At 60.5% G+C, this 23,612-nt stretch overlaps 9 protein-coding genes across 9 annotated transcripts; 4 read left to right on the forward strand and 5 right to left on the reverse strand.

Annotated features, from left to right (window-relative positions):
* Positions 1–437: 437 nt before the first annotated feature.
* On the reverse strand, positions 438–1,015 carry HRG_09205 (ribosomal protein l7Ae/L30e/S12e/Gadd45 family domain-containing protein; the record flags this gene model as incomplete). Its single annotated transcript, XM_044867676.1, has 3 exons — positions 438–536; positions 724–878; positions 937–1,015. 3 exons carry the CDS (start codon positions 1,013–1,015, stop codon positions 438–440), a joined length of 333 nt encoding a protein of 110 aa, XP_044716936.1.
* Positions 1,016–1,374: 359 nt separating this feature from the next.
* Positions 1,375–2,245, forward strand: HRG_09206 (ribosomal protein l16p/L10e domain-containing protein; the record flags this gene model as incomplete). Its single annotated transcript, XM_044867677.1, has 3 exons — positions 1,375–1,419; positions 1,572–1,956; positions 2,010–2,245. The coding sequence occupies 3 exons, from the start codon at positions 1,375–1,377 to the stop codon at positions 2,243–2,245; spliced, it is 666 nt and encodes a 221-aa protein (XP_044716937.1).
* A 1,862-nt stretch (positions 2,246–4,107) lies between these two features.
* Positions 4,108–5,763, forward strand: HRG_09207 (uncharacterized protein; the record flags this gene model as incomplete). Its single annotated transcript, XM_044867678.1, has 1 exon — positions 4,108–5,763. One exon carries the CDS (start codon positions 4,108–4,110, stop codon positions 5,761–5,763), a length of 1,656 nt encoding a protein of 551 aa, XP_044716938.1.
* A 1,764-nt stretch (positions 5,764–7,527) lies between these two features.
* On the forward strand, positions 7,528–10,299 carry HRG_09208 (uncharacterized protein; the record flags this gene model as incomplete). Its single annotated transcript, XM_044867679.1, has 1 exon — positions 7,528–10,299. The coding sequence occupies one exon, from the start codon at positions 7,528–7,530 to the stop codon at positions 10,297–10,299; it is 2,772 nt and encodes a 923-aa protein (XP_044716939.1).
* Positions 10,300–11,316: 1,017 nt separating this feature from the next.
* On the reverse strand, positions 11,317–12,846 carry HRG_09209 (vacuolar protein sorting-associated protein 62 domain-containing protein; the record flags this gene model as incomplete). The annotated part of the gene is made up of 1 exon (XM_044867680.1): positions 11,317–12,846. The coding sequence occupies one exon, from the start codon at positions 12,844–12,846 to the stop codon at positions 11,317–11,319; it is 1,530 nt and encodes a 509-aa protein (XP_044716940.1).
* Positions 12,847–14,620: 1,774 nt separating this feature from the next.
* On the reverse strand, positions 14,621–15,944 carry HRG_09210 (TFIIIC subunit domain-containing protein; the record flags this gene model as incomplete). Its single annotated transcript, XM_044867681.1, has 3 exons — positions 14,621–14,711; positions 14,847–15,757; positions 15,819–15,944. 3 exons carry the CDS (start codon positions 15,942–15,944, stop codon positions 14,621–14,623), a joined length of 1,128 nt encoding a protein of 375 aa, XP_044716941.1.
* Positions 15,945–16,530: 586 nt separating this feature from the next.
* On the forward strand, positions 16,531–18,428 carry HRG_09211 (histidine biosynthesis protein; the record flags this gene model as incomplete). Its single annotated transcript, XM_044867682.1, has 2 exons — positions 16,531–16,653; positions 16,860–18,428. 2 exons carry the CDS (start codon positions 16,531–16,533, stop codon positions 18,426–18,428), a joined length of 1,692 nt encoding a protein of 563 aa, XP_044716942.1.
* A 404-nt stretch (positions 18,429–18,832) lies between these two features.
* HRG_09212 (ornithine decarboxylase antizyme domain-containing protein) lies at positions 18,833–19,794 on the reverse strand (the record flags this gene model as incomplete). Its single annotated transcript, XM_044867683.1, has 4 exons — positions 18,833–19,040; positions 19,101–19,529; positions 19,576–19,585; positions 19,656–19,794. The coding sequence occupies 4 exons, from the start codon at positions 19,792–19,794 to the stop codon at positions 18,833–18,835; spliced, it is 786 nt and encodes a 261-aa protein (XP_044716943.1).
* A 1,317-nt stretch (positions 19,795–21,111) lies between these two features.
* On the reverse strand, positions 21,112–23,279 carry HRG_09213 (putative GTPase activating protein for arf domain-containing protein; the record flags this gene model as incomplete). Its single annotated transcript, XM_044867684.1, has 6 exons — positions 21,112–21,660; positions 21,748–21,915; positions 21,961–22,848; positions 22,907–23,017; positions 23,087–23,103; positions 23,165–23,279. 6 exons carry the CDS (start codon positions 23,277–23,279, stop codon positions 21,112–21,114), a joined length of 1,848 nt encoding a protein of 615 aa, XP_044716944.1.
* Positions 23,280–23,612: the final 333 nt, after the last annotated feature.

Consider the following 23,612-nt stretch of genomic DNA (forward strand, 5'->3'; position numbering starts at 1 on the left):
CTGGCATGCAGCGCTTGACAGCCCGCGGCGCCGCTTTCATTGGACTGCGCCGGCATTCGTCTCAGCTGCATTCTCATCACCTCCTTTCATCCGTAGTTTCCTAGGAAACCGTCCGCAGGGAGACTAGACTTGCAGCAGAAACCGTGATTCACACCATGACCAACAAGTTGGCTTTCGGTGGCAGATGTAAACGAGTTGTGGCGGGGAGTAAAAGGGCCATCAGTATTATTGTCATCGAGTTGGTCATGTCCGGCCCTCAGCATCTCTGAGACGCAGAGGCCATACACCTGGCCACAAGTGCCGACAATATGAGGCTGGTCAAGCTGCAAAGCCCTCTATCAAGTCGTCTCACGATTGCAAAGAATTGATTGGTATATCCCCAAATGCCCGAGAACCCATTTTACCCCAAACGCCACATGAATGCCATACGAAGCAGCTTATGCCTGCTGGTCGCTCAGGATATCCGAGTCGCCAGCGTCCAGAATGGCGAGGGTGGAGCAGCGGAAAAGCTTTCCGCAGGCAGTGCCGAGCTCAATCTGTCGGGACAAAGTCAGCCAAGTGAACCCTCCAAAGTCAACGTGCGACTTCTTCTCTGGGCATGATCGCAAGAACCGAAGTTCTCGCTTAGCAAGGTATGTGTGCGTCCTGATAATATTTTTCCAATGCACTGGGACCGTCACGGCGGATCTCCTTCTAGAAAACAATCTCTGTTGCAATACTTACGTTGTTGCCGGAGAAGTGGTGGATGGGGGCCTTGGACAGCATGCTGTAGTACTCGAGCTCGCTCTTGCGCAGGGGAGGAGTGTTGCCAGCAATGATAATGAGCTTGGCCTTGCCGGAGCGAAGGGCTTTCAGTGTAGACTTATATCCAAGAGTGACTGCCTCTGGTTAGCACGGCCGATGCCTCTGCTCACCCTCGGGCACTGCATCACGTACCCTTGCCGGATTTCATCACCAGCGCCAACTTGGAGTTGATGGAGTTGGCATCCTTCTTGCTTTTCTTTTGAGGGGCCATCTTATCGGTTGGAGCTGGCGACGCAAGGACGGACTTGTCGGGTGGCGAGGTTGTTGATGAGCTTGAGGGATGGTGAGATTCATGGATCATGGAAGATTTTCCCACTTTTGGCTGCTCTGCGAAAATTGCGGGCCAGGGCTCTGGGCGGTCGGGCCAATGGTGGTCGACGCCGGGTTTGGCTGAGCCCTAAAGCCCCGACGATTAAGCGAGAGGCACCGACCGGGCTTACCAACGAATGCTTTGAAATCAAAGTTGGTGCGTATCGAAGATAGAGTCAGTTCGTCCCGATCCCTTTCCATCGGGTTCAACCTCTCCCCCAACATACCACTAACCCCACGATATCAGCACAGTCCGACAAGATGGCGCGTCGTCCTGCTCGCTGCTACCGCTACTGCAAGAACAAGGTGAGATCTCGACCGACTGCCGGTGCCTGTGAACTTTTGGCCGATTTTTTCTGGAGTTATGATGGCAGAAGAGAATCGGGAGGAGCAAGACGATGGCGATGCAGCGCGGGCTCATGAATACGGTTTACTGACCATGTCGTTCTTCCAAACAGCCGTTCCCCAAGTCCCGGTTCAACCGTGGTGTCCCCGACCCCAAGATCCGCATCTTCGATCTTGGCCGCAAGCGCGCCAATGTGGACGACTTCCCTCTCTGCATCCACCTCGTTTCCAACGAGTATGAGCAGCTGAGCTCCGAGGCCCTCGAGGCCGCCCGTATCTGCGCCAACAAATATCTCGTCAAGCACACTGGCAAGGAAGGCTTCCACCTCCGCGTCCGCGCCCATCCCTTCCACGTCGTCCGCATCAACAAGATGTTGTCGTGCGCCGGTGCCGATAGACTGCAGACGGGAATGCGTGGTGCTTGGGGCAAGCCGAACGGCACTGTCGCTCGTGTCAACATTGGCCAGATCATCATGAGCGTCCGCACTCGCGACTCTAGTATGTTGAAGCACCCTGGCAGGTTCCAGGTGGATCTCTAACGCAGCATGCAGGCCGTCACCTTGCCCTCGAGGCCCTCCGCCGATCACAGTACAAGTTTCCCGGCCGCCAAAAGATCATCATCTCCAAGAACTGGGGCTTCACTCCCCTGCGCCGCGAGGACTACCTCGAGCGCAAGGCCGCCGGCCGCGTCAAGGTCGATGGTGCCTATGTCCAGTTCCTCAGCAACCACGGCCGCCTGGCGGACAACCTGCGGCGCTTCCCCGAGGCCTTCCAGTCGGAGGCTTGAACGGTTACGCGGTTGATACATGGGTTTTGGTTGGCGTCATATTGGCATGTCAAGTAACGGCTCCTTGAGCTGCGAGTGGTCGATCCGGCAAATCAACTGATTATTCGTGCATCCACCTTCCGAAGGACTTGATTCGATGGGTTGTGAGATCTGGGGCTGTCTTGGATGCAGCGTTTGCTCCATAACTCACGCCCAGCTTTCCCTTCTGTTTGCTTCTTTTTTTGAGACACGATGCACGTCAGATCCGGGGCATGAAGCCTTCATTTCGTTGCACGGGGGCGCCATTCTCTGTAGGTCGTCGTAGTCACAGCAGGAAGGCATGACGAGTCGCCAGACGAGCTCTATCGACAAACTTGAGTGCTTTGAACTCGGGCTGCTGTTGGGACAGGCCTCGGACTGGGACACGTGGGCACATGAGACGACGCTTGGATGGGTTGTGACCAATAGTGCTGATCAGGAGTATCGCCAACGTCGCAGATCGAGGATGCGGGGCGATTTTACAGCATGTCGTGACCAGGGCAGCAAAGGAGTGGTAGAAATGCCATGTCAGCTAGCTGCTGCGCGGTCTGGCTGCTGATTGAGCCAAGGATACGGAGTACATAACTACGGAGGATACGTCATGGGCTCGGCAGATTGGCTCAGAGGCTCAGAGGGTCCCCTCCATCAGACTCGGCGGTAGCACCATGTGCGCGTGTATGGTGACATGCCGTTGGCACCTTCTGGCTGCAGTGCCTGGTGCGCACGGACAGCTTTCGAGGGAAGGGAAACGGCGGCAGCGCGTGCATGGCGTCAGCTGATAGGCAGCAGGCCGTGGGGGCAGTGCGGCGGCGGCGACACGGAGATGTGATTGCGAGTCTGGCTAGCTGGTTGGAGACTAGAAGGACGGGTGGAAGGGCGGGAGAGGGTGGGCGTTCAAGGCACAGTAGTCCAAGTCGGTTCCCTTATCGGGAGGCAGCAGCTTGCTTGTCGCATACCGCCGCCATCTTCTCGAGAGTCCGTGCAAATGGGACAGGCAGTCAAGGCTGGGGTGAAGCAAATGGCAGCCTGGACAGGAGGGGTTAAGCAGCACGCGAGTCGCGACACAGGGACCAAGTAGAGCCGGATAAGGCGTGGGCAACTCTCGGCCGTCTGCATTGCCGGAACAGCAGGTACAGGGCGGCAGGCGGTACCCGAACGCCGCTGACGGTCGCGCATTAACACGTAATGTATGTCCTGTACAGTACAGAGTCTGTATGCGCCAGATGCCCTTGGCACAGGAGATTTGGTATTTCGTCACCGCAAGGCCGGCAACCTACTTTTTTTTGTGTCCGTACCCTCCCTCCCATCGTATCCTCCCTCGCCCCCCGCCTCCCCTTCTCCTCTGCCTGACCTCTTGCCTCCTTCACTTGTCCTCTCGTTTTTGTGCCTTTGAAGAGGCCAGGACTACTCCGTACTCTTGGTCTAGACCGACGGTTTCACCCCCCTCCCTCCGCCATCGCTCTGATTAGCGGGACTCCGACCTGTGCACGCCATCACGCCCCCAACTCTCGGTCTGTTCCCCATTCCGCCCCCAACCGTGTACGCGCCCAACGCTGCCTCACCTCTTCCAACCTCGCATGCCCGCCTCTACTTCTCCCACGAACTCCCCGAGATTCCCTGCTACGGCTCACTTGCAACTCGTGGCTTTGTTTGACTCGCGCGCCGCCCTGATCGGTCGCGTCGAGTGGCTCTTATCAGCCCGATTAGGGTGGGGCGTCCAGGCTCCTGGCTCCACCGTCATACCCCCGTCACCTCGACTCCCCCCGTCTGCCCATCTAGTCGCGGCCAGCGCTTGATAAGCGCCAGCACGCCGCCCGTCTTCCTCGCCATCAACACTCGCAATCATGGCCTTTCAGCAACCGACGCGCCAGGTCGTGCAGCGCGTCGCTCGCCCGGCAACTGTCGACGATCATGGCTATACCGCAGCATCCCCGGAGTGCCAACCCGTCGAGTCCCAATCATGGGTCCTCTTCTCCGCGCCCACCGACGTTACCACCACTTCCTATCTCAGCGGGACCGATCACTCGCTTCTCACCCCAGGTCGCTCCCTCCTCAGCGATCTCGGCAGCCTGAATACCGTTGCCAGGTCGGCACAGTCAACCGGCGCCGAACAAGCCCCCTCGCAGTCTGCCATCGACGACGCCTCGGTGGAAGACGACGCCGAGCTCGACAGCCTCGACAGCCATCTTCCCGAGTTTCGATCACTGCCTGGCGCGCAAGAACATTCTCAGCACGGGGGCCAGCACTCTTTGCCTGTCCTGCCGGCCCACGATGGCCTTGGTTCCTTTCGCTTGTCCGACCAGCCTGTTCTGGGCAGGGATGCGCAGGACCACATCTACCAGTTCGAAAGGTTCAACCCGCGTAGAGTGCGTCGCAGGCTCGACAGCTTCAGCCGCGGCCAACTCGACCTAGAGCACAGTCAGCATGAGGAAGAGGAGAAGCGGCTACGCATCGAGGCGTGGCGACTGGACCACAGCCGAATGCTCGTTGACCAAGTGCAGCGCGAGACGCGACGGAGACGCAAGTCGCAGGCGTCGATGCAGCGCGTCCGACGCCCTGCGGAGGCCGACTCCGACAACATGACTTGGCATGACGAGGACCACGTTCAACCCGGAGAGGAGGAGGAAGGCGTGCTCGCAAGCATCACGCGCAAGGTTGTGAGAGATCTGCTTGGAATCGACGACACGCTCCTGTCGTTGTTACTTGGGGAGTCTCTGCCGGACGACACAGCCACGCCAACCGCGCCTCAGCTGGGCAGCGAACCCCTGTCGACACGGCTCCAAGAGCAATCCTGGCATCCACGGCTTCTCGAGACCCTGTCCAGAGAGCTTGGGCTTCTGGTCAACTGCCTCTCACACCACCCCGGGGCATTCTCGACGTTTGCCAGGACACAGCAGCTGCCACTACCCTATGCCGGACTGCCCGTCATCCTCGAGTCTGGCGACTCACCACAGTCGTCCAAGCTGATGGAAAACGAGCGGCCCTCAGCTCCGGACTTTCAACCAACGATGCAGCAGTCACCCCAGCCGGCCAGGACGTCCAGGGTGACGTCAGAAGAGGTGGGCGATGAGATGAGGGAGGATGCCAAGCCGGACAACACCTTTACCCAGGAAGAATGGGAAAAAGACCTCGACGTCAAGCTCGTCTTCAAATATCTCATGTCGCGCTTCTCGGGGCGCCCCAAGAGCTCATCATCGGCCGGCAGCTCACACGGTGGCACGCCGAATGCACAGGACAGCGCAGCCAAAATCAGTCGCGTGCGGCAGCATCACCCACTCATCGCACGGTCTCGGCCCGTGGAACGGCGGGCGTTCAAGGCGTCGATTCCGGCCAATGCGGTTGCCTTGCGGCACCCCAGCAGCTGCGCGAGCCAGAGCACAAGGCGGTCGGCAAGGAGAAGCAGCTGCTCATCGCGGCACTACTGGGACATTGGCGGCTCGATGGGCACAGGGTCCGTGATTGCCTCGCATGGCCCAATGGGCAGCTGGGGCGAGGTATGAGCTTGGCAAGTGGTGTTGATGCTGTGTCACCAACATTGTTGCACGACACGTTGGGAACGCGCGCCTCGGCCAAGCGCCTTGTGGCTTCTTGTCGAGTCCTAGGACGGGATATGGCGTGGGGAAGAGTCAGCCGTCACCAGTTGCAGTTGCACCAAGCAAGACACAGTCACAGCCATGATGGGGGCGGAGAAAAGCGACCTCAGCCATGCCACCAGCGCGATGCCGTTGTGAGACACAATCGGCAGCTTGGAAGCCCGTCGAGGCGCACCGCCGCGCTTTATCGTCTGCAATGTGCTTCACGGTGCCAGCAACAGCAGATACGACGACCGGGCAGGTAAGCAGGCCTTTCAGTACGAGTACCGATTGCAGTGCAGCCGGCAGAACCCAGGCTCCTCTGGGAGGGAGAAGAGAAAGCATATGGCCTCGCTGGGGGTGGTGTCGAGTGAGGTGACAGTCGAGGAAGGTGGTGTCAGTTGGGTCGACTTGTAGCGGCTCTGCGTGCTTCACGCTGCGCATAATAATAGATTTAGACGTGAATCGAACAAGCATGCCACTCGAAGCCGGCCATGACCGACTTCTACTTGTGCTATCCGTGGGGAGGGGCCGGGTGGCTTTTCTTTTTCTGGCTTACTTCCCGTTCTCCTCGCAAGTGGGTGTGTCGGAGGGCGAGGAAGAGTCATTGATGGATTGATTAGATGATTGGCTGGTTGGGATAGGCCGCTCTCGATTAATAGAGTCATTGGAGTACAGTACCGAGGGTGCCAGGACTATCCGTAACCTTACTATCCGTAACCTTAACGAAGCGGCAACGGGAGCTGGCACCCCGCATCTTTGGGGATGCCGTATGGGGTTAATGCCGCTTTGCCGACGCGACGCGACGCTCGGGCAGATCGGCTTGCATGGCATGACGATGCGGATGTGAGTCAACGCAGACTTTGTCGCTCCAATGTACTTTTGACCGTCGAGAAAGCGCTCTTTGGGCCCCTGGCCGAGAGTTCCCGTCCGCACTTCGGTACTATCGGGCGCGATGGGAGGTAGGTACTGTCAGATGGGCTACGGGTGTTGAGATACCTCGAGTTGATCAAAGGAGCAGGCGCCTCGTCCAACTGCTGTTAGCGCGCGTCGAGGCCTGTTTGTGGTGATGGGGAGCTTCCACGACAGTGTACTAGAGGCATATTCGTACTCCGTACTGTACAGTACTTCGACCTACGGGGTACCTACCTAGGTACCTACCTGCCTACCTACATGCTACAGTAGGACTCTAGGAGAAGCTATAGGTACCTCGAGTCCTAGCTAAAAATTGACAAGCCAATGCACCCTCTCGTCGTCTTCTCTGCTGCATCATCTCACCTCCCCTCCACCTCATGGGTCGCGTCTCGACCGTGGCGCTCAGCGGGAAACGGCTTTTGTCTCCTGTTATTTATCCACACGTAGCCCGTGGCTTTCGCCTCTATTCGCGACCCCTTGCGCGCCCGCTCCAGAGCTCCCCCTCCCCGACTTGTCCTCGCTTCCCTTCTTGCTCGAGGACCATCGCCGATGCCTGAAGCACAAGCAAGCTCTTGGACCTCGGCCGGGACTCGCTCAGCTGCCATGAACTGACCTGCTCTTCTGCTCGCGACCCTTCAGGGCCGGCTTGAACCCGCAACTGGCTCTGCTCCTTGCAGCGGAATCCCCCGGAGTCGTCGCCGGCGCGTCCTTCCTCGACCTCGTTTTCGCGCCTTTCGTCTTTGCTCCCCATGAGCTCGCCACCCGCCGGCTACCCCAATGGCCGCCACTCCCTTCGAACCCCCCCACGCCAGCCTCTTCGACATCTACAATGACGCGACGGCCCCGCCCGGCCTGCCCTGCGGCGGCTGCAACTTTGCCGACCTGACCCCGGGCGCCAATGGCCTCAAGTGCGGGTGTCGCCGCTTCTGGGCTCGCCACGTCCTCGGCAGCCCCGTCCCTGACCAGGCCGGCTGGTGCATGTGCAACCATCACGCCTGCTACCACGATCAAGGCCCGCAGCCACCTCCCCTGGCCCATGCCCCTGGACAGGAGAATGAGAAGCCGAGGGCGGGCCGCGACCCCTTGAGCCCCGTCTTCGGCACCTCCTTGACGACGCCCCCGGCCTTCCCCGGCATCGACTTCACCAGCTTCGGCGACCCTGCGCCCTTGTCATTTGTCCACGACTTGCCCGACGAGTATCACGACTGCTCCAGAGTCAGTGCCAGCCAGCCCCCCGGCTCTTTGCCTGATACCTTGGCCTGGGGCGACGTGATGAACTCTCCTGCTCCCGCAATCGCGAATCCCTTGCCCCCAATCCCCTCCCAGTGCCTCATACCCTCCCAGACGGCCTCCACAGCCCCGTCCGTTCAAGCAAGGTACCTGCGACCCTTTGCGGGAAAAGGTCTACGGACACTGGCCAGTGTCAGTGATGCGAATGTCCCTTCTTCAGCCCAGCAGCCCACCGACGTGCACCCGGCCACGCACGCTCAGGATGCATCGTTTGTGTTTGTGCAGCGCGAGGAGCAGCGCGGAGCAACGTCTCGGCCCGGCTCTGCTCCGAGCACGCAATCTCGTGTCGCCCAAGGGCCGGCTGGCGCGGATGTGGGCGCCGTGAGAGACTTGGCCAACACCGTCGGTGAGCACGCACATCGCCTGGACCGCCTCGAGACTGTTTCTTTCCACGAAGAATGCCACGACAGGATGGAGAACATCGATGTCCGAATGTCTGAGTTGGAGAGCAGGGTGGACGAGGTGGAGAAGCTCACCAACGACAATGCCAGCGTGGCGACTGCCCGTGCCGCCCGGGACGACGATGCCGCTACCCAGAGCGGAGCCTCGGCATCCACGAGCCTCGCCAGCCGCGCCCAGCCTTTTCCTAATGTCTTGGGCCATATTCAATCCCTCCAGGCCCAGGTCGCCATGCTCCAGTCCTATCTCCCTTCGCCGCACCACGCCTGGGTCGTCGAGGTTGTCTTTCTCCCCTTTCCCCTCAAGAGACTCTGGCAGGAGATTCACCAATTCCGTTCCGACGCGGCCGCAGACGGCGACGACTGGACCCAGCTCCCCATGACCCTCAGCACCGCAACAAGGCGCTCGCAATCGCCCTTTTGCAACGACTGGGCAACGCCCAGTAACGACGCAGAGTGGCTGCTGCCTAGAGCGTGCAGCAACACGAGCACAGTGGATAGGCGACTGCGGAGCCGGGGCCTGATCCAGACCGTCTCGGTCAAGGGTCCCGACTACCGCAGCGTCCAGGCCGCCGTCCATGCGGCCTTTGGCAGCGTGTTCCGAGAACTGCGCCTCGTCCCGCGTGCGTATCCGTCCGATGCTCCATCGGCCAGGTTCCTCGGGCTGCACCAACAATGGGTGCCTCTCCGCAAAGTCCACAAGGATTCCCGGTTACGGTTCCTAAGCCCGGCCGAAATGATGACTCCGGGCCTGTGGGACGTGCAGTTTCTCAGCTCCGTCATGATGCGGTCGTCTGAGCCGAGGCTGTTCATTACGCATCCCGACGCCTACCTGCAGGACTCTCAGGCCTATGCGGCCGGATGGACGTGGCAGCGAGTGCGCGAGATGACCCGCGTTTACCCGGACGTGACAGAGTCGTCAGAGGTGCCCGAAGCAGACGCCCTCGAGGAACACTGGGCCTGGAGCGAGCAGCTGGATGAGAGGCCCCCCGCCCGCGCGTCTTTGAGCATGCGCCGGGACCGTCAGCGCGTGTCCATGTCGCCGTTGCTGGCCCGTGGCTACAGCGTGCGGTCCTGGAGGCGGTCCACGAGTCCAGTTGTCACGCGTGGTCAGTCTCCGCTGACGGCGCGGTGGAGAGACTCGGCAGTGCCGCCTCTGGTTCGCACGACATCTGTCCCGGTCGTTGCCCCGGCGCGGCCTTCACCCGCAGCCAGCGGAAGCCGCGTAGTGTCACACGGCCAGAGCCGGCGCCCCTCGCCGACGATGCGGGTGACGTCGCAGGCGCGCGTCATAAAGAGGCGCCGGACGCGGTCACCGAGTCACCACCAGCACTTCACCCCGAGATGGACGGCCTCGCCGAGTCCCATGCTGCCCAGCCTCATCGACCGCCAGGCGCCGCGGGGCACGACGCCGTTTGCCTACGCGACGCCGCACAGCAACGCGCCGCTGCAGGATATTCGGCTCCTGCGCGGCAGCAGCGCCGCCCGCACCGGCACAATGCATGCTCCCGAGCCGGGCTACGTTCTCCCAGACGTGGACCTGTACGGCAGCGGATCGGATGAGTCTTATGTGGACGGGGAGGATGACGACGACGATGATGATGATGACGACGGAGGCGAGAGTGACGGCCTGGCTGCGCGTCGGCTTGTGCTCGACTCGCAGCGGTGGCATCTCCCCGAGGATGAGCCCTGGCCCGGCATCGAGGACCAGGACGGCATCGTCGAGGACGGGGAGAATGTGGATCCGCGCGAGCAAGACGGCCAGAGCGCGTCGAGCAGCCAGCCGTCCGAGTATCCAAGCACGAACCGCCCGTGGCCCGGCGAGGACGCGGTGGGGTTCCGCATCCACGAGGATGAGTGATGGGCTTCTCTCGCGCCCGTTACTCCCCTTTTCTTTAAACACCAATCCGTCCCCCCCCCCCCCCCCCCCCCCCCCCTCTTTTTTTCTCGTTTTACTCGAGTAATCTCTCTTGGTATGGCCATGTCTCATTTATATTCTCGCCGTTTGTTTGAAGACAGGGAGGGGCACGCGATTGGGCGGGAAGTCTGGACACGTGCGTTGCCTGTCTGCAGTCGACGGCGCGGCTCTTGGATACGCTGCAAGACATACATACACCTCCCCGTCGGGGGGTTCCGGGAGGAGGGGGGGCAAGGGTCCGAAATCGAGACGCCCCCAGTCTTGCATGCACGATACATCATCCCATCTCATTCAACTGTAATGCCCTCCACCATCTATATTTTTTTCATCATGTTGCGTTTCTTCCTTCATACATGTCGGGCGGGATCTATTTATACCACAGCGGTGCGGCGTCGTCTCTGGAGTTTGGGGGGAGGGTTCCGGCGTCGGCTGACGGGCTCAAGGGATACAAATAAAAGGCTCTCTTTCTTTCTCATCTTGCTCTCGCTTTCGCATTCCTGCTTCTCCAGCCCACTCTCGTATGCGAATTCGACTCGCTAATCCGGCATCTAGCGAGCAAGTACTGAAAGACCACAAAATGGACGCATAGGCGTCATTGTTCGTATTCAAGAAGAATCTATGTAGGACCCCCAACGCCCATGTGCCCCAAACTCGGCGTTTGGGACGTGCGGCTATGTTATCCACACAGACGAGCCAGATCAAAATGTTCCGCTTGGCTTCTTTCGTCCGGCTTAAGCTCCCATCTCCACTCCCTAGGCTGCCTCGTCTACTCATCCGCCGGCCTCCCTCTCAAGTAGCTCGTGTTCTATATATAATAGGTTCAATGATGGTCTCTCAAGGCCATGTAAATGGCGCAGATGCACTTCAAAGGGGTATCTCGATCTAATATTCAAGTCATACGTGTATAGAGGAACAAGGAAAGATGCTGTAGGGACAAGAAAGGGAATCATCTTGCGTGCCCTAGTACCACGTCCCCTTGGGGTCCAGCTCGTACAGGACGCGGCACTTGGGCTTGCCGCACAGCTTGGAGCGTTCGAGTCGCTTGAACTTGGGGCCGTTGGGGCCCGTCACGTAGTGATACTGGCCAAACAGACGCCACTGCCTGGGATCGGCGAGCGTATAGACCTCGTCGCCCCAGCCGCCCTTGTAGTGGAACCACGAGGTGGGCGCAGCGGGGTTCGACGCCGCGGGGACGAGGCTGGGCGCATGGCGCAGCGGGTCGGCCTCGTCCTCGGGCTTGCTTCGCGTGTAGTCGTAGTGGTAGGCGTAGTTGTTGAGGGTCGGGTCCCACAGCGGCCCCTTGTCCGTGACGTCCTTGAGCATGCCAAAGGGGAGGACGTAGGGGTGCTCGCCGGGCAGGGCGTACATGGCGTGGGAGCCGACGGCCGAGTAGATGACGGGCCGGTCGCCACGCTTCTCGACGGCCTCCCAGGCGTAGGCTTGGCCGCCCTCGTGCTCCGAAAAGTAGATGCCGCGGGGGACGCCGTGCTCGAAGCGGACCATGCAGTGCTCCCAGTCGCCGACATGGTTGCCAAAACGAATGCCGAGCACCGTCTGGCCGAGGTTATACGAGTAGAAGAAGAACCAAAAGGCGTCGACAACGCCCGAGCCCTTGTCGACGAGGACGAGCACGGCGGGGGCCCGGGAGTAGCCGTCAGCATCCGGCTTGTGGCCGCGGCGGGAGAAGCGGGGCTCGCCGGGGCGGGAGCGGCGGGAGCTACTGCGGGGCCAGGGCTCGGCGATGCGATGCAGGGGATGCTTCTTGTCCACGTCAAACCATGTGGTGGGCTCGAGGCGGTCCTGCTTGCCATTGCCGATATGCGGAGGCTGCTCGCCGCCGTCGCCGTCTGGGAAGGGGTTGGGGACGCTGTCGCGGCTGTGCAGCCATGGGGGCCGGGACTCGACGTCGTCGCGGCTATGGAGGACGACGATGCCGTCGTGGGCGTTGAGGCGGTCGAGATTGGACAGGGTGGGCTGGTCCTGGTGGTCGAGGGGGGCGTTGTCGACGGTGACGTTCATGTGCTGGACGTGCTCGGCGATGTCCGAGGGCCAAAACTGCTCGCCCGAGTAGAGGTGGACGAGAGGCGCATGCTTGAAGACAAAGTCGGGGATGTCCTCGACGATCCTTCGCCTTTCGCGGAAGTTTCTCTTGCTGCCTGCTGGTTGGGCGTCTTCATCGGATCTGGAGTCGAGCCACGAAGGGTGAGGGTTGGATCTGCGACGAAGCTCGCGCCACTCTTGGTCATCGGCGCCGGGGTCGGGTAGGGCAGCGGGGTCCTCTTTCAGGTGATGCAGGCCGCAGAGGCTTCCCCAGCGACAGAGCAGTCGGTCCCAGAAGTAGGGACTGCTGTCGACCCAGAGGCGGTCACGGGCGCGCTTCTCGGCACTCGACTTTGTGGGGCTGAGGGCTGTGGGCAGCCAGGAGGCGACGAGGGAGACAACGAGGAGCAGGGTCAGCAGGACAGCAGCGCGGCGCAGCCAGGCGTTCATGGCCTCGACGGGTGGAGGGCCCGACCCTGCTGACGAGGGTCGAGGGGTAGAGTAAGGATGCTGCTGGTGCTGGTGGTCGAGCGCTATGCTATACGTGAAGTGGGCAAGTGTTGCAAAGCCTGTTGAGGGTGCCTATGGGAAAAGAGGACGGCGATGGAGAAGGTAGAGGAGATGCCAGAAGCGAGAGACGAGACGCCCGGTAAGCGAGAGTAGCAGAGCGAGTAAGTTGAGCCGTGCCGTCGAAGCCGATCTGGGGGAAGGGAGTTGAAACGAGAGGGGGAGAAAGAGAGAGAGAAAGAAGCAGAGGGGAGGGGGAGGGGGAGGGGGAGGGGGGTTCGGAGGTATAGAAGGCGGTATAGAAGGCGATCACGAAGCCCCTGCCGGCGGATACATGTCGAAGGGGCCGCGGGAGTGGGTGGTGGGAGAGAGGGAGAGAGGGAGGAGACGGAGTGAAGCTGTCGATGGAGGAGAAGAGAGGCGGCGCGTAGTTGCTCACGGCAGGCGAGACAAGTACTAACTACCTACCGAGTTAGCACGGTATCGGCGCGGTGGGGCGGTACGGGCGGTCAGGTGGGGTACAGACAGTGGGCGGAGGTACCTGTAGGCGCCTAGAATAAGCAGAGACAGGACCCTGCCCGCCTTAGCTGGCCCCTGCTGCGTTAGGCTGTTTGGGGGCGACACCGACACGGCGCCGAGAGCCTGTTTCACCGGCAGAGAGGTTCTAGACCAGGACGTGGAGAATTGTGGCTGCGCTTATTGCGAACTGTCGTGTAATTTACTGTACAGTATGTTGGGAGGTTCCGCAGGGCCTGGTTAGGCGGTATCTGGTAAGAGAGGCCTAGAATCAGAGTCAGACAGACCTTCTTCACAACAACAACAGCACAACAACACTGGTGCGCAGACTGAGCTGCTCCGGGATGCAGTCTCACACAGGCACCGTCAATATTCGATAGTACAAACATGCATTCTGCAGCCACGGCTGCGCCTGCGCCCCCCTCTCGCACTGCCGCCAATTGGGCTCTCTCTCTCGCATATGGTTCCAGACCGCGCACGGCTCATTCCACGTTGCTTATCCGGCTTCACCACCATGTAATTGTACTCGGTAACTTACATATATCCCTCATCGAATGAAGGAACCGACCACTCTCTCTCTCCCCTGCCAAGCTTCGGAACCCTGCCAATTGGCTCCATCGTCATCTTCTTGGCAAGGAAACAAGCCTCTGCAGTTAGTCGTCCGTCTCTATAGGGCTGAGTCCTCTTCGGCTCGGCAGTCGTCTCCAATACATGAAGCATGAATACCTACTGGACCTAGGTAGTTGATGAGTATCGCATATGCTTCCCACCACCCTCTTGCAACCATCGCAGGCGCAAATATATACATGCATGCTGACTGACTGGCTGGCTGGCTTCTGCTCGCTCAACTTCCGGCTCGGCCACTCTCCGTGTTTTGCATCCAGGCCAGACAAACCGCCCGCCAAAGATGCATACAGTACATTCATTCTTACACACGGCCAGTTCTCAATTCGGCCCTGACTCTTCGGGGCCCCGGCACCTCCACCTCCCCACCTTTTCGCACAGCCCGCCCGCCCCTTTCTCCGCCTTGACGCTTGCGTGTGCGCTGCACTCTCCCTTGGCCGTCTTGGATCATCGTTTCCCACCACGTTGAATTTTGTTGATTTTCCTTCACAACTTGGCCCTCAGTGGAGCCGTGCGCCTTCATCGACGAACAGGCTCCCGACGTAGCAAACCTTGCCTTGTACCGCTCAATCGTAGCTCAATCGTAGCCCGTCATCGACACGTCCTCTGCCCCCGACTCGTCTTCGACGTCTGCACCCGACTCGTCCTGCCGCGACAGCTCCTCCCATCTGTCGGGCGTTGGAATGGACAGCTCGCGTCTTCCCTCGTGACTCGCCCCCATGCCAACACCCCTTCCTCTTGCCCCAGTCCTGGCTCTGCGACGCTCCCATGCGCGACCACGTCTGCTGCGTCCGCGCCCGCGCCCCATGCTCTCGCTCTCGACCTCGTCGTCCTCATCCACCGGTCCAGGCCTCTTCTTGACGCGCTGCTTGTAGTCCGGCCCGTGCCTGTCGTTCCAGTCCTTACCCGCCCCGTCCGTCGCGTACACCGTCACCTGGTCCGTCTGCCCCTTCTTCTTCTTCAGCGCAATCAGCTTCTCCAGAAAGTCCACCTGCAGCGCCCGCTCCCCTGTCCTGTCCTTGCCGCGCGGGATCCTAATGTTCCACTCCTCCTTGATCGGGGCGAGCGTGTCCTCCGCGGCCAACTTTGGCTTCAGCACCTTTTCCGTCGTCATGATGCGCGACGAGCTTGCCGCCAGCACATCCACCTTGTCCGCCAGATGTCGCAGGGCTGGCAGTGGCTTGCCCTTGTCGTGACGCGCCAAGATGGCTTCCGTCCCAATAACTTCTGCCCACTGCCCCTCGAAGACGCGCCCTCTGTACGAGATGATGGGATTGGCGGAATGGAGGTCGAGGATTTGTATGTCCTCGAGCGCTTCCGTCCCCTCTTCCTCCTCTTCGTCGTCGTCCTGTTCCTTTTCCTGCGCAGTCTCTTTTTCTTTTTCCGCTGCTTGTCTCTCCATCTCCATGCTCTTGCTCGCTGCCAGGAGCTCGGGGTCCAGAGGGGGCCCGTCGTCGTCGCCGCCATCATCGTCGCCGTCGCCATCGCCGCCACCTTGGCCGTCAGGCTCACCGTCGTCGTCGTTATCGTCGTCGTTATCGTCGTCGCTCTGCGTGCCATGGCCGTCGTCTTTGTCACTCGCGGCTACAGCCCTCGGGAACGCCGCAGACTGGTCCATCCAGTTCTTGTAGTAGCCGCCGCGGCTGTGGTGCGGCCCCCGGGTCGCTCGATCTTTGAACTCAGGGTACGACAGCTCGAGCGTCAAGTAGTAGGTCTGGCCGTCCTTTTTTCAGCGTCCGCCTCGACGCAGGGGATGCGTTTCTGACTTAACAAACCTCCGTCTCCGTGGCAGAGTACTCGTACTCCCACTCCTCCTGGTCGTCCTGGGCCACTTGCCTGAGCACCTCGTCGAGCCCCAGGACTCCCGGCGCGTCCGCAGAAAGGGCCGAGATCGCCGCCATGGTCGAGGTCCGAGTCCGGATCAATTTTGTTTGCTGCTGGCTGCCGCGAGGGTTGCGTCTCTTGAGAAATGCTACTGAAGCTCCAATCGCAAGTGCAACATCAAGATTGTTGCCCGCCGGACGGACTACCGGTATCTTGGGAACGTACTGTACCTGCCTTAGTAAGAAGACCGTTGGCTGCTTAGCGCGCCAGGGCTCTCTCAGCTCTCTCAGCAGGATGGAGCGGCCACTTATCGATAGCGGGGTAGGTGATGAATTGCTGCCCCGCCATCCAGTGCGGATCCCCCCCGTAAGTTAGTTAGCGAACAGCTACCATGGGGATTTCGTCTGACTCACCCAAATCTCACCTCAGCCCGCCTTACATTGCTTCTCTCCGTCCGTATCCTATACCGCCTGCGTCTGGCTGCTTCTCTGCGTCTTCTGCCGCCGCCTGCTTTCTCTTCCTCGTCCTTCTCTGCTCCCTGCTCCCTACTCCCTGCTCCGAGCTCCCTACTCCCTGCTCCGAGCTCCCTACTCCCTGCTCCTCCTCGGCTTGCCATCCGACTGCCACCTGAACAGCCAATCATCTACGGCTGGGGGCCCCAAGATGCCCACGGTTCACCTGCTGGACTATGTCGCCGGCAACATCAGGAGTCTGGTCAACGCCATTGAGAAGCTTGGTTACCAGGTAGACTGGATCAGATCGCCCGAAGATGTCCCCAAGGCCGAGGTTCGCTCTCATTCCCCTCTCCCTCTCTCCCTCTCTCCCTCTCTCCCTCTCTTTCCCCCGCCGATACCAACCCACCTCATTTTCCTCTTTCACTCACTGCCGCTTTCACCCTCTTCTCTGCTATGCCTCCCTGTCCCGCAATTGACTTGCAGAACCCAAACCCCCTCCCGCAATGTCTTTTACCTCGGCTGACTTGCCCGCCCCAGAAACTCATCCTCCCCGGCGTCGGCCACTTTGGCCACTGCCTGTCGCAGCTCGCCCACGCAAACTACCTCGCCGCCATCAACAAGCACATCGAGGCCGGCAAGCCCTTCATGGGCATCTGCGTAGGCTTGCAGGCCCTGTTTGAGGGCTCGCTCGAGGACCCGGGCGTCGCCGGCCTCGGCATCATCAAGGGCTCCCTCGGCCGCTTCGACGACACGGCCAAGTCGGTCCCCCACATTGGCTGGAACAGCGCAAACACGGCCGGCCACCCCATGTACGACCTCCGGCCTGACTCAAAGTACTACTACGTCCACACCTACAAGTTCCCCTACCTCAAGGGCGAGCTCGAGGCTCAGGGCTGGACCGTCGCCACCGGCACCTACGGCTCCGAGACGTTCGTCGGCGCCGTCGCCAGGGGAAACGTCTACGCCACCCAGTTCCACCCCGAAAAGTCGGGCGTCGCCGGCCTCCGCACCATTCGCGCCTTTCTCACCGGCGAGGGTGCCGCCTCCCTGACCAGGCCGCTCATGGACGGCGCATCATCATCGGCCTCCTCCTCCGCCGACACCGCCGCCACTAGCTTCGCCGACGGCCTGACGCGCCGCGTCATTGCCTGCCTCGACGTGCGCGCAAACGACCAGGGCGACCTCGTCGTCACAAAGGGCGACCAGTACGACGTGCGCGAAAAGTCCGACGACCGCTCCGTCCGCAACCTCGGCAAGCCCGTCGAGCTCGCCCGGCGCTACTACGAGGACGGCGCCGACGAGGTCACCTTTCTCAACATCACATCGTTCCGCGACTGCCCCGTCGCCGACCTGCCCATGCTCGAGGTGCTGCGCCAGACGTCGCGCACCGTCTTCGTGCCTCTGACGATTGGCGGCGGCATCCGCGACACGGTCGACACCGACGGCTCCAAGGTCTCGGCCCTCGAGATCGCCACCATGTACTTCAAGTCGGGCGCCGACAAGGTCTCGATTGGCTCCGACGCCGTCATCGCCGCGGAGGAGTACTACTCGCTCGGCCGCAAGCTGTTCGGCAACACGGCCATTGAGCAAATCTCGCGCGCCTACGGCAACCAGGCAGTCGTCGTCAGCGTCGACCCCAAGCGTGTCTACGTGCCCAAGCTCGACGCGACCCGCCACAACGTCGTCGCCACCCGCTTCCCCGGCCCCAAGGGCGAGCCCTACTGCTGGTACGCCTGCACCATCAAGGGCGGCCGCGAGACGCGCGACATGGACGTCGTCGAGCTCGCCCAGGCAGTCGAGGCCATGGGCGCCGGCGAGCTGCTCCTCAACTGCATCGACAAGGACGGCTCCAACTCGGGCTTCGACCTCGAGCTCATCGCGCAGGTCAAGGCCGCCGTCAAGATCCCCGTCATCGCCTCGAGCGGCGCCGGCATTCCCGCCCATTTTGAGGACGTCTTCCAGCAAACCACCACCGACGCCGCCCTCGGCGCCGGCATGTTCCACAGGGGCGAGTACACCGTCAAGCAGGTCAAGGACTACCTGAAAGAAAAGGGGCTGTTGGTGCGGCCATTCGAAGGCGGTCTGGGCGCTACTCAAGACAGCTGAGGTCCAGTCACTCTGACCCTTGCGTACCATGTATGTAGTGCAATCTTTGTTGAGCAACTGTAGCTACGAGCTATGACTTGACGACCTGATTTCGCGTCTTAATGAACTCGTCCCTCCAAGCCCCAAAGCCATGACCTCATGGCTAGCCAATCAAGTAAGGTGTGAAAAAAAACGGCAACTGTGCCAAAGTGCATTCTGAACGCCGTGTGGGCCCCCTTGCTCCCTTTGCGTGAATCAATAATAGTTACCGGTAACCCGGCGCCGACCCAAGAGTGAGAAAAGTAAAGCATGGCATAACAAGGGGTGGCGTAGATATCATTCGCGGCAAGAAGCTAGGTGCAATGTGAGATTCGAGATCCGAAAAGGTAAACAGAGGGAAGAAAGAAAAAGCGGAAAGACGAACACTAAAGCTCCATGCCCATAAAGACCCATTTCTTGCTGGTAACGTCCAAATCGTGTGCCCAATGGTCCAGGGTGGCCATGTCGAAGCCAACCCACTGCAGGCTCTTTGTCAGCTCGTGCGCCTCTTCTGCGGGCAAGCAGCGATCGATGCAAGTGACAATGTGGCTGCAGTCCAGAGGGCCATCGGCGAGCTCAATGAGAGCCATGAGTCTGCAGCTAGTCAGCGACTGGAGGGCACAGATGGTGAGCGGGAGACGGGCAAAGACTCACGCTCTCTTGAGGTCTCTTCCCATGACGCCTTGGGTGTCGAAGAAGACAAACAGCGAGTTCTCGAGTCCGTCGTTTACGACAAAGGCACGGAAACTGGCGCCGCCGGCATAATCCCAGACCTCCATCCATGCGTCCACCACGAGGCCAGGAGGCTCGGGATCGGCGCCGTCGTGGAGTGCCTGAGCGATAACATCTTCTGGCGGCGGTGTCTGCAAATAAGCACCGGACAGGCCGGAGCCATACATCGACAGGTCCCTCTCACCAAGGAACACCGTCTTCATGGACTCGCAAAAGAATCTCTCACATTCTTCCCTGATCGCGAGTGCTGCCCCCCCTCGTCGCTCCAGGCGGCGGCCCGGAATGTCGCGCTTCTTGTTCTTTGGTAGAAGAGCGAGCTTGTTGGACGAGGTTAATGCGGCGAGGGGGGGGCTTGTCGGTGGGGAGGGGAGTCCTGAGGTAGGGACCTCAGGAATACCACTCCGCCCCTGTAGAGAGGCAGTCAGCGGCAAGGCTCTAAATACGGCTGTGGACGGGAGGCGGAAGGAGTGAGCATACCTGTGGCCCCCGTAGTGCAGTAATGGAGGCCTTTGAGGCCGGCAGCGGGATCGACGACGTAGCACGAGGCGAGGACGTTGACGCGAGAGGCGACGTCCTGGCCGTAGTTACTACTACAATTCAAATTCTGGTAATTCATTGGTGCCATTGCTGTCAAGATTCCACGGCTGCTGGGCTAATGCAGGTGGCGAGAGGCGGCAGGCTGTTGGAGCGGCGGAATCGTCGGATGCGAGATGTGCAGAGATGTGCAAGCAACAAGGCGGACGAGACGAGCTGGGTGATGAAAAATTTGGAAGAGAGACAAAAGTACGTGTGTAAGCTTCTGGTAGATTGACGCGGATAACGGCGGTCGATGCAAGAGGCAGCCTTATTTAATGTGAGTTGTCTGGCGGACTGGCGGATGCTCGTCGATGGAAGCGGTGGGTGGGGGAAGAAGGGAAGAGAGAGAGAACGTGAGAGGAGATTGGGAGGCCGGAAGGGGAAGACAAAAGCGGTGGTGGCAGTCAGCTGAGACATTGGGATAGATGTATTAGTCACCATTGGTTTTTAGCCGCATCTTTTCCAGATGACTCACTTGCAGTGGCAACGCTAACAATTTCGTGCAACAGCTATTCCGGCTGCGGCGGAGACGGGAGGCGCCGTTGGCCACTGAAGGCTTGGAGCAGACTCGCACTGTATTCACATGGCTGCAGCAGAGAGGCTGTGGCACAGGCCCGCCGTCTTGGCGATGCACTGTCGCTCCCAAGTCTGTTCCCATTGGAGAGCCTCGTCCTCGTCACGGCCTTGCAATGGGCATGTTTGGGACGTTGCAACTGCGTCCACGAATCTTCCGAACCGATGCACCTCGACAACGCGAGCACACAGTAGAGCCGGACTCGCGACACTGTATCGTGACGGTTTGGTCATCCAATAGCCAAGAAAACTTAGTCGACGCCGCTTGTTGGCCGCTTCCGCACCCACCAAGCGGGGTATCTGTTCCGACTGCTGCACACAGGCCGAGAGGGCCGCAGGTCGTAACGCTTCGTGTCGCTCTCTCTTCCCGAAATGGCGGCGCCCAGGCGATGAGCCCATGATATTGTACCGCCAAATCTATCCCTTATGTTGATTGACCAACGCAGCGCGACACAACTTCAACGGCATGCAGCTTACACCGTAGTCGCACCACACATAGCATGTGCCGAGATGTCTTGTTGGAGCGGCACGTCAGCCGTCTCCGACACACCAAAGGACTCCGACCCGTCCCTCCCCGGACCCTGCCGGCCCCGTCTCACGCCGAGTCCCCTCAACCACCTCAACAACCAGGAGTCCGGTGTGACATCAGTCAGAGACTGGTTACATGTGGCTGACACGGCTTCATTATATTATCAACCTCTACACCACTCATACCGCCGCCTAGATATACAACAATATACGAAGACACTTTGCTTGATCTTGTTCCAATTCTGTGCACCTCGAATCACACATGCCTCGCGCTGAGGCTTGCAAACGCGTCCGGACTGTGCCGCCCGTTGGTCCACGCCATGTCCAAGTTCATGCTATCCCGGTTGATGTGCCTGCTCGAGGACAAGGGTCCCGAAGTCGCCGCCGTCGCCCCGCTCGTCAAAAATGGATTCGTGCTCCCGGGGAGCGGCTGTGAAACGGAACGAGGCTGTCCGGTCGTCGAGGCGGCTTGTGGACGAGCAGGCAGCGCGCTGTATGCGGCCTGATTCTCGGAAGCCGACGGAGTCTGCTCCAGCAAGCTCGATCCTGGCGCCATTGGCTGTTGGGGAGCTTGATAGGGCCGGTTGTACAACGCCATGATCGACGCCTTGTCCTGCCGCTGTGGTTGGTATTGCGGCTGTTGTTGGTTGAACGCCGACTGCGGATCCCAGGCCGCTTGCCCAGCGGATTGCTGGCTCATTTGCTGGGGCGGAATCTGCAGTGAATTGACAAAGAATGGGTTGGAGTTTGTCGGCAGAGGCTGAGGTGAGGCGGTAACGAAGTTCGACTGCCCCTGCTCGGGGATCTGTCCGAGAGCAGGTGATGCGATCCGGACCGGCGACCTGGCAAAGGGGTTGCTCGTCAAGCCGCCCTGTATCGGGATCGCCCCGACTGATAGGTTCTGCTGAGGGCCGAGGGCCTGTGCCGGGCTCGAGGATTGGGTGAGGAAGGGGTTGTTGTTGTAGCTGGCTGGCTGCGGCTGCGGGTAAGTCATGGCACTCTGAAAGTTCATGGGCTGATGGTGGTAATAAGGGCTCGTCGGGGCAGATGGCGACATGTACTGTTGAAGCACCGGCTGCTGCTGATGCCCTGGAGGCGCTCCCACGTCGCCTGTGCGGTGGGGAAAGAGACTCTGCTGCGGTGCGGAAACCGTCAACCCCTGGAAGGCCTGGCTAACGGCATCGGTTTGTTGATGTGAGGGGCGTCCAAAGGGGTTCGTCGACAAATCTGCCCAGCTGCTATTGTACGGGTTCTTGTGTTGCAGGCTGCCCGTGGACTGTGCCGTTTGGGGCTGCGCCATTGCCATCATGTCAAACGGGTTGTTTGACGACGACGTCGAGGCCGTGGTGGGCCGCTCCTGGGCCCCGTTCTGCGGGACGCTCAGCCCGACAGGTGAGCCGGCTGGTTTGCTTAGAGGTGTCAGGGACTTCGACGTTCGCAGCGCGTGCTCTCGAGGCGATGTGATGGCCCCCGGCAATCCTCCTTCACCCAGGCGAACGAGGGCCTCGACCGCTCGGTCCACGCTGCCGTTCACCCCTTTGAGCACAATGGCATTCCGTTGGTCGTCGAGGAAGCCCATGTCGCGCAGCCTGGCCAACTTCTTGTCCGCTTCGTCGGGTCCGTCGAAGTCGACCGTGGCACCAAAGACTTTGGACGGCTTGTTGGTCAAGCCTGGCGGAGTGCTCGACCTGGCACCCATGACTGCGGCCATCTTGGCCTCTCGCTTGGCTCGCGACGACAGCGGAAATATCGACGAAGCGGAGCGGAAACCAAACTTTGTCGAGTTCTTGGGCGGCAGGGGCGGCGGCGTGCCTTCGTCGGAGCGTGGGCTTCGGGGCTTTCCGATGTCGTTGGGAACGTTGTTGACATACTTGTGGCGAATAAACCTCTCCATTGCCGAGTCGGCCTCGTCAGCATCGACGGGCACCGGGGGCTTCCTGTTGCCGGGATTGTAGACTTGGTTGGACACGACGTTGCCGACCTTTCGCATGTTCTGGCAGCTGCGGTGTCAGCTGGCACACTGCCGGCGCGAAGGGATGGCGCGTGCTCACGTCGAGCTGCTCGTTGGACCAGCTGTCCATGCTCAGCGACTTGACTTTGGAAATGTGCGTGCCCAGCTTGCGATGAATGGTTGCGCAGCGCATGCACAAGAAGACGCCGAGCTGCATCGGTGAGCAAGGTTATTCTCGTGCGATTCCGGTGGGACGGGGTATTCAGGGGACCACACGTACGCTCCACGAAGCCCAGGCTGTGACACGGCAAAAGTCAGACAAGCTCTGGACCCATCATCACGGAAAGGGATTGCAAACCTGGATTGGGTATGTGACAGTCGGCGCATCTGTTGTTGCCCGGGACACTCTGTACCAAGTCCTGGAGAAGCTTCTCGTTGCGCGCCAGCTGGCGCTTGCTCAAGGCCGAAGTCATTGTGCCCGGTGCCGCGTCGCAACGCGATCTTCCCAGGGGCCTCGGACAGCCAACTGCAGACACCACCAGTCGCGAAAGGAGAGAGACGTCGTCGGCTCGGGCCGGGCAGGCGGATCGAAGGCCGTGGGTTGCGGGCGGGACGAGGCTCAGGTTACGCAAAGAAGCATGGTCAAAGGAGACCGAGACGGGCAGCGAGGGACGATACGGGCGCTGTAGAGTGCGACTGGGCCCGGCGGAGTCGGAGAGCCGGAGGAATGGGAGGAGGAAATGCTGGCGAGAAGTCGGGGAGCGGATCGCGATGATGGCAAGGTAGGTAATTGCTGGGAAAGGAGT

Source organism: Hirsutella rhossiliensis (assembly GCF_020360975.1).
Source record: "Hirsutella rhossiliensis strain HR02 chromosome Unknown scaffold00012, whole genome shotgun sequence".
Taxonomy (NCBI): Eukaryota; Fungi; Ascomycota; class Sordariomycetes; order Hypocreales; family Ophiocordycipitaceae; genus Hirsutella; species Hirsutella rhossiliensis.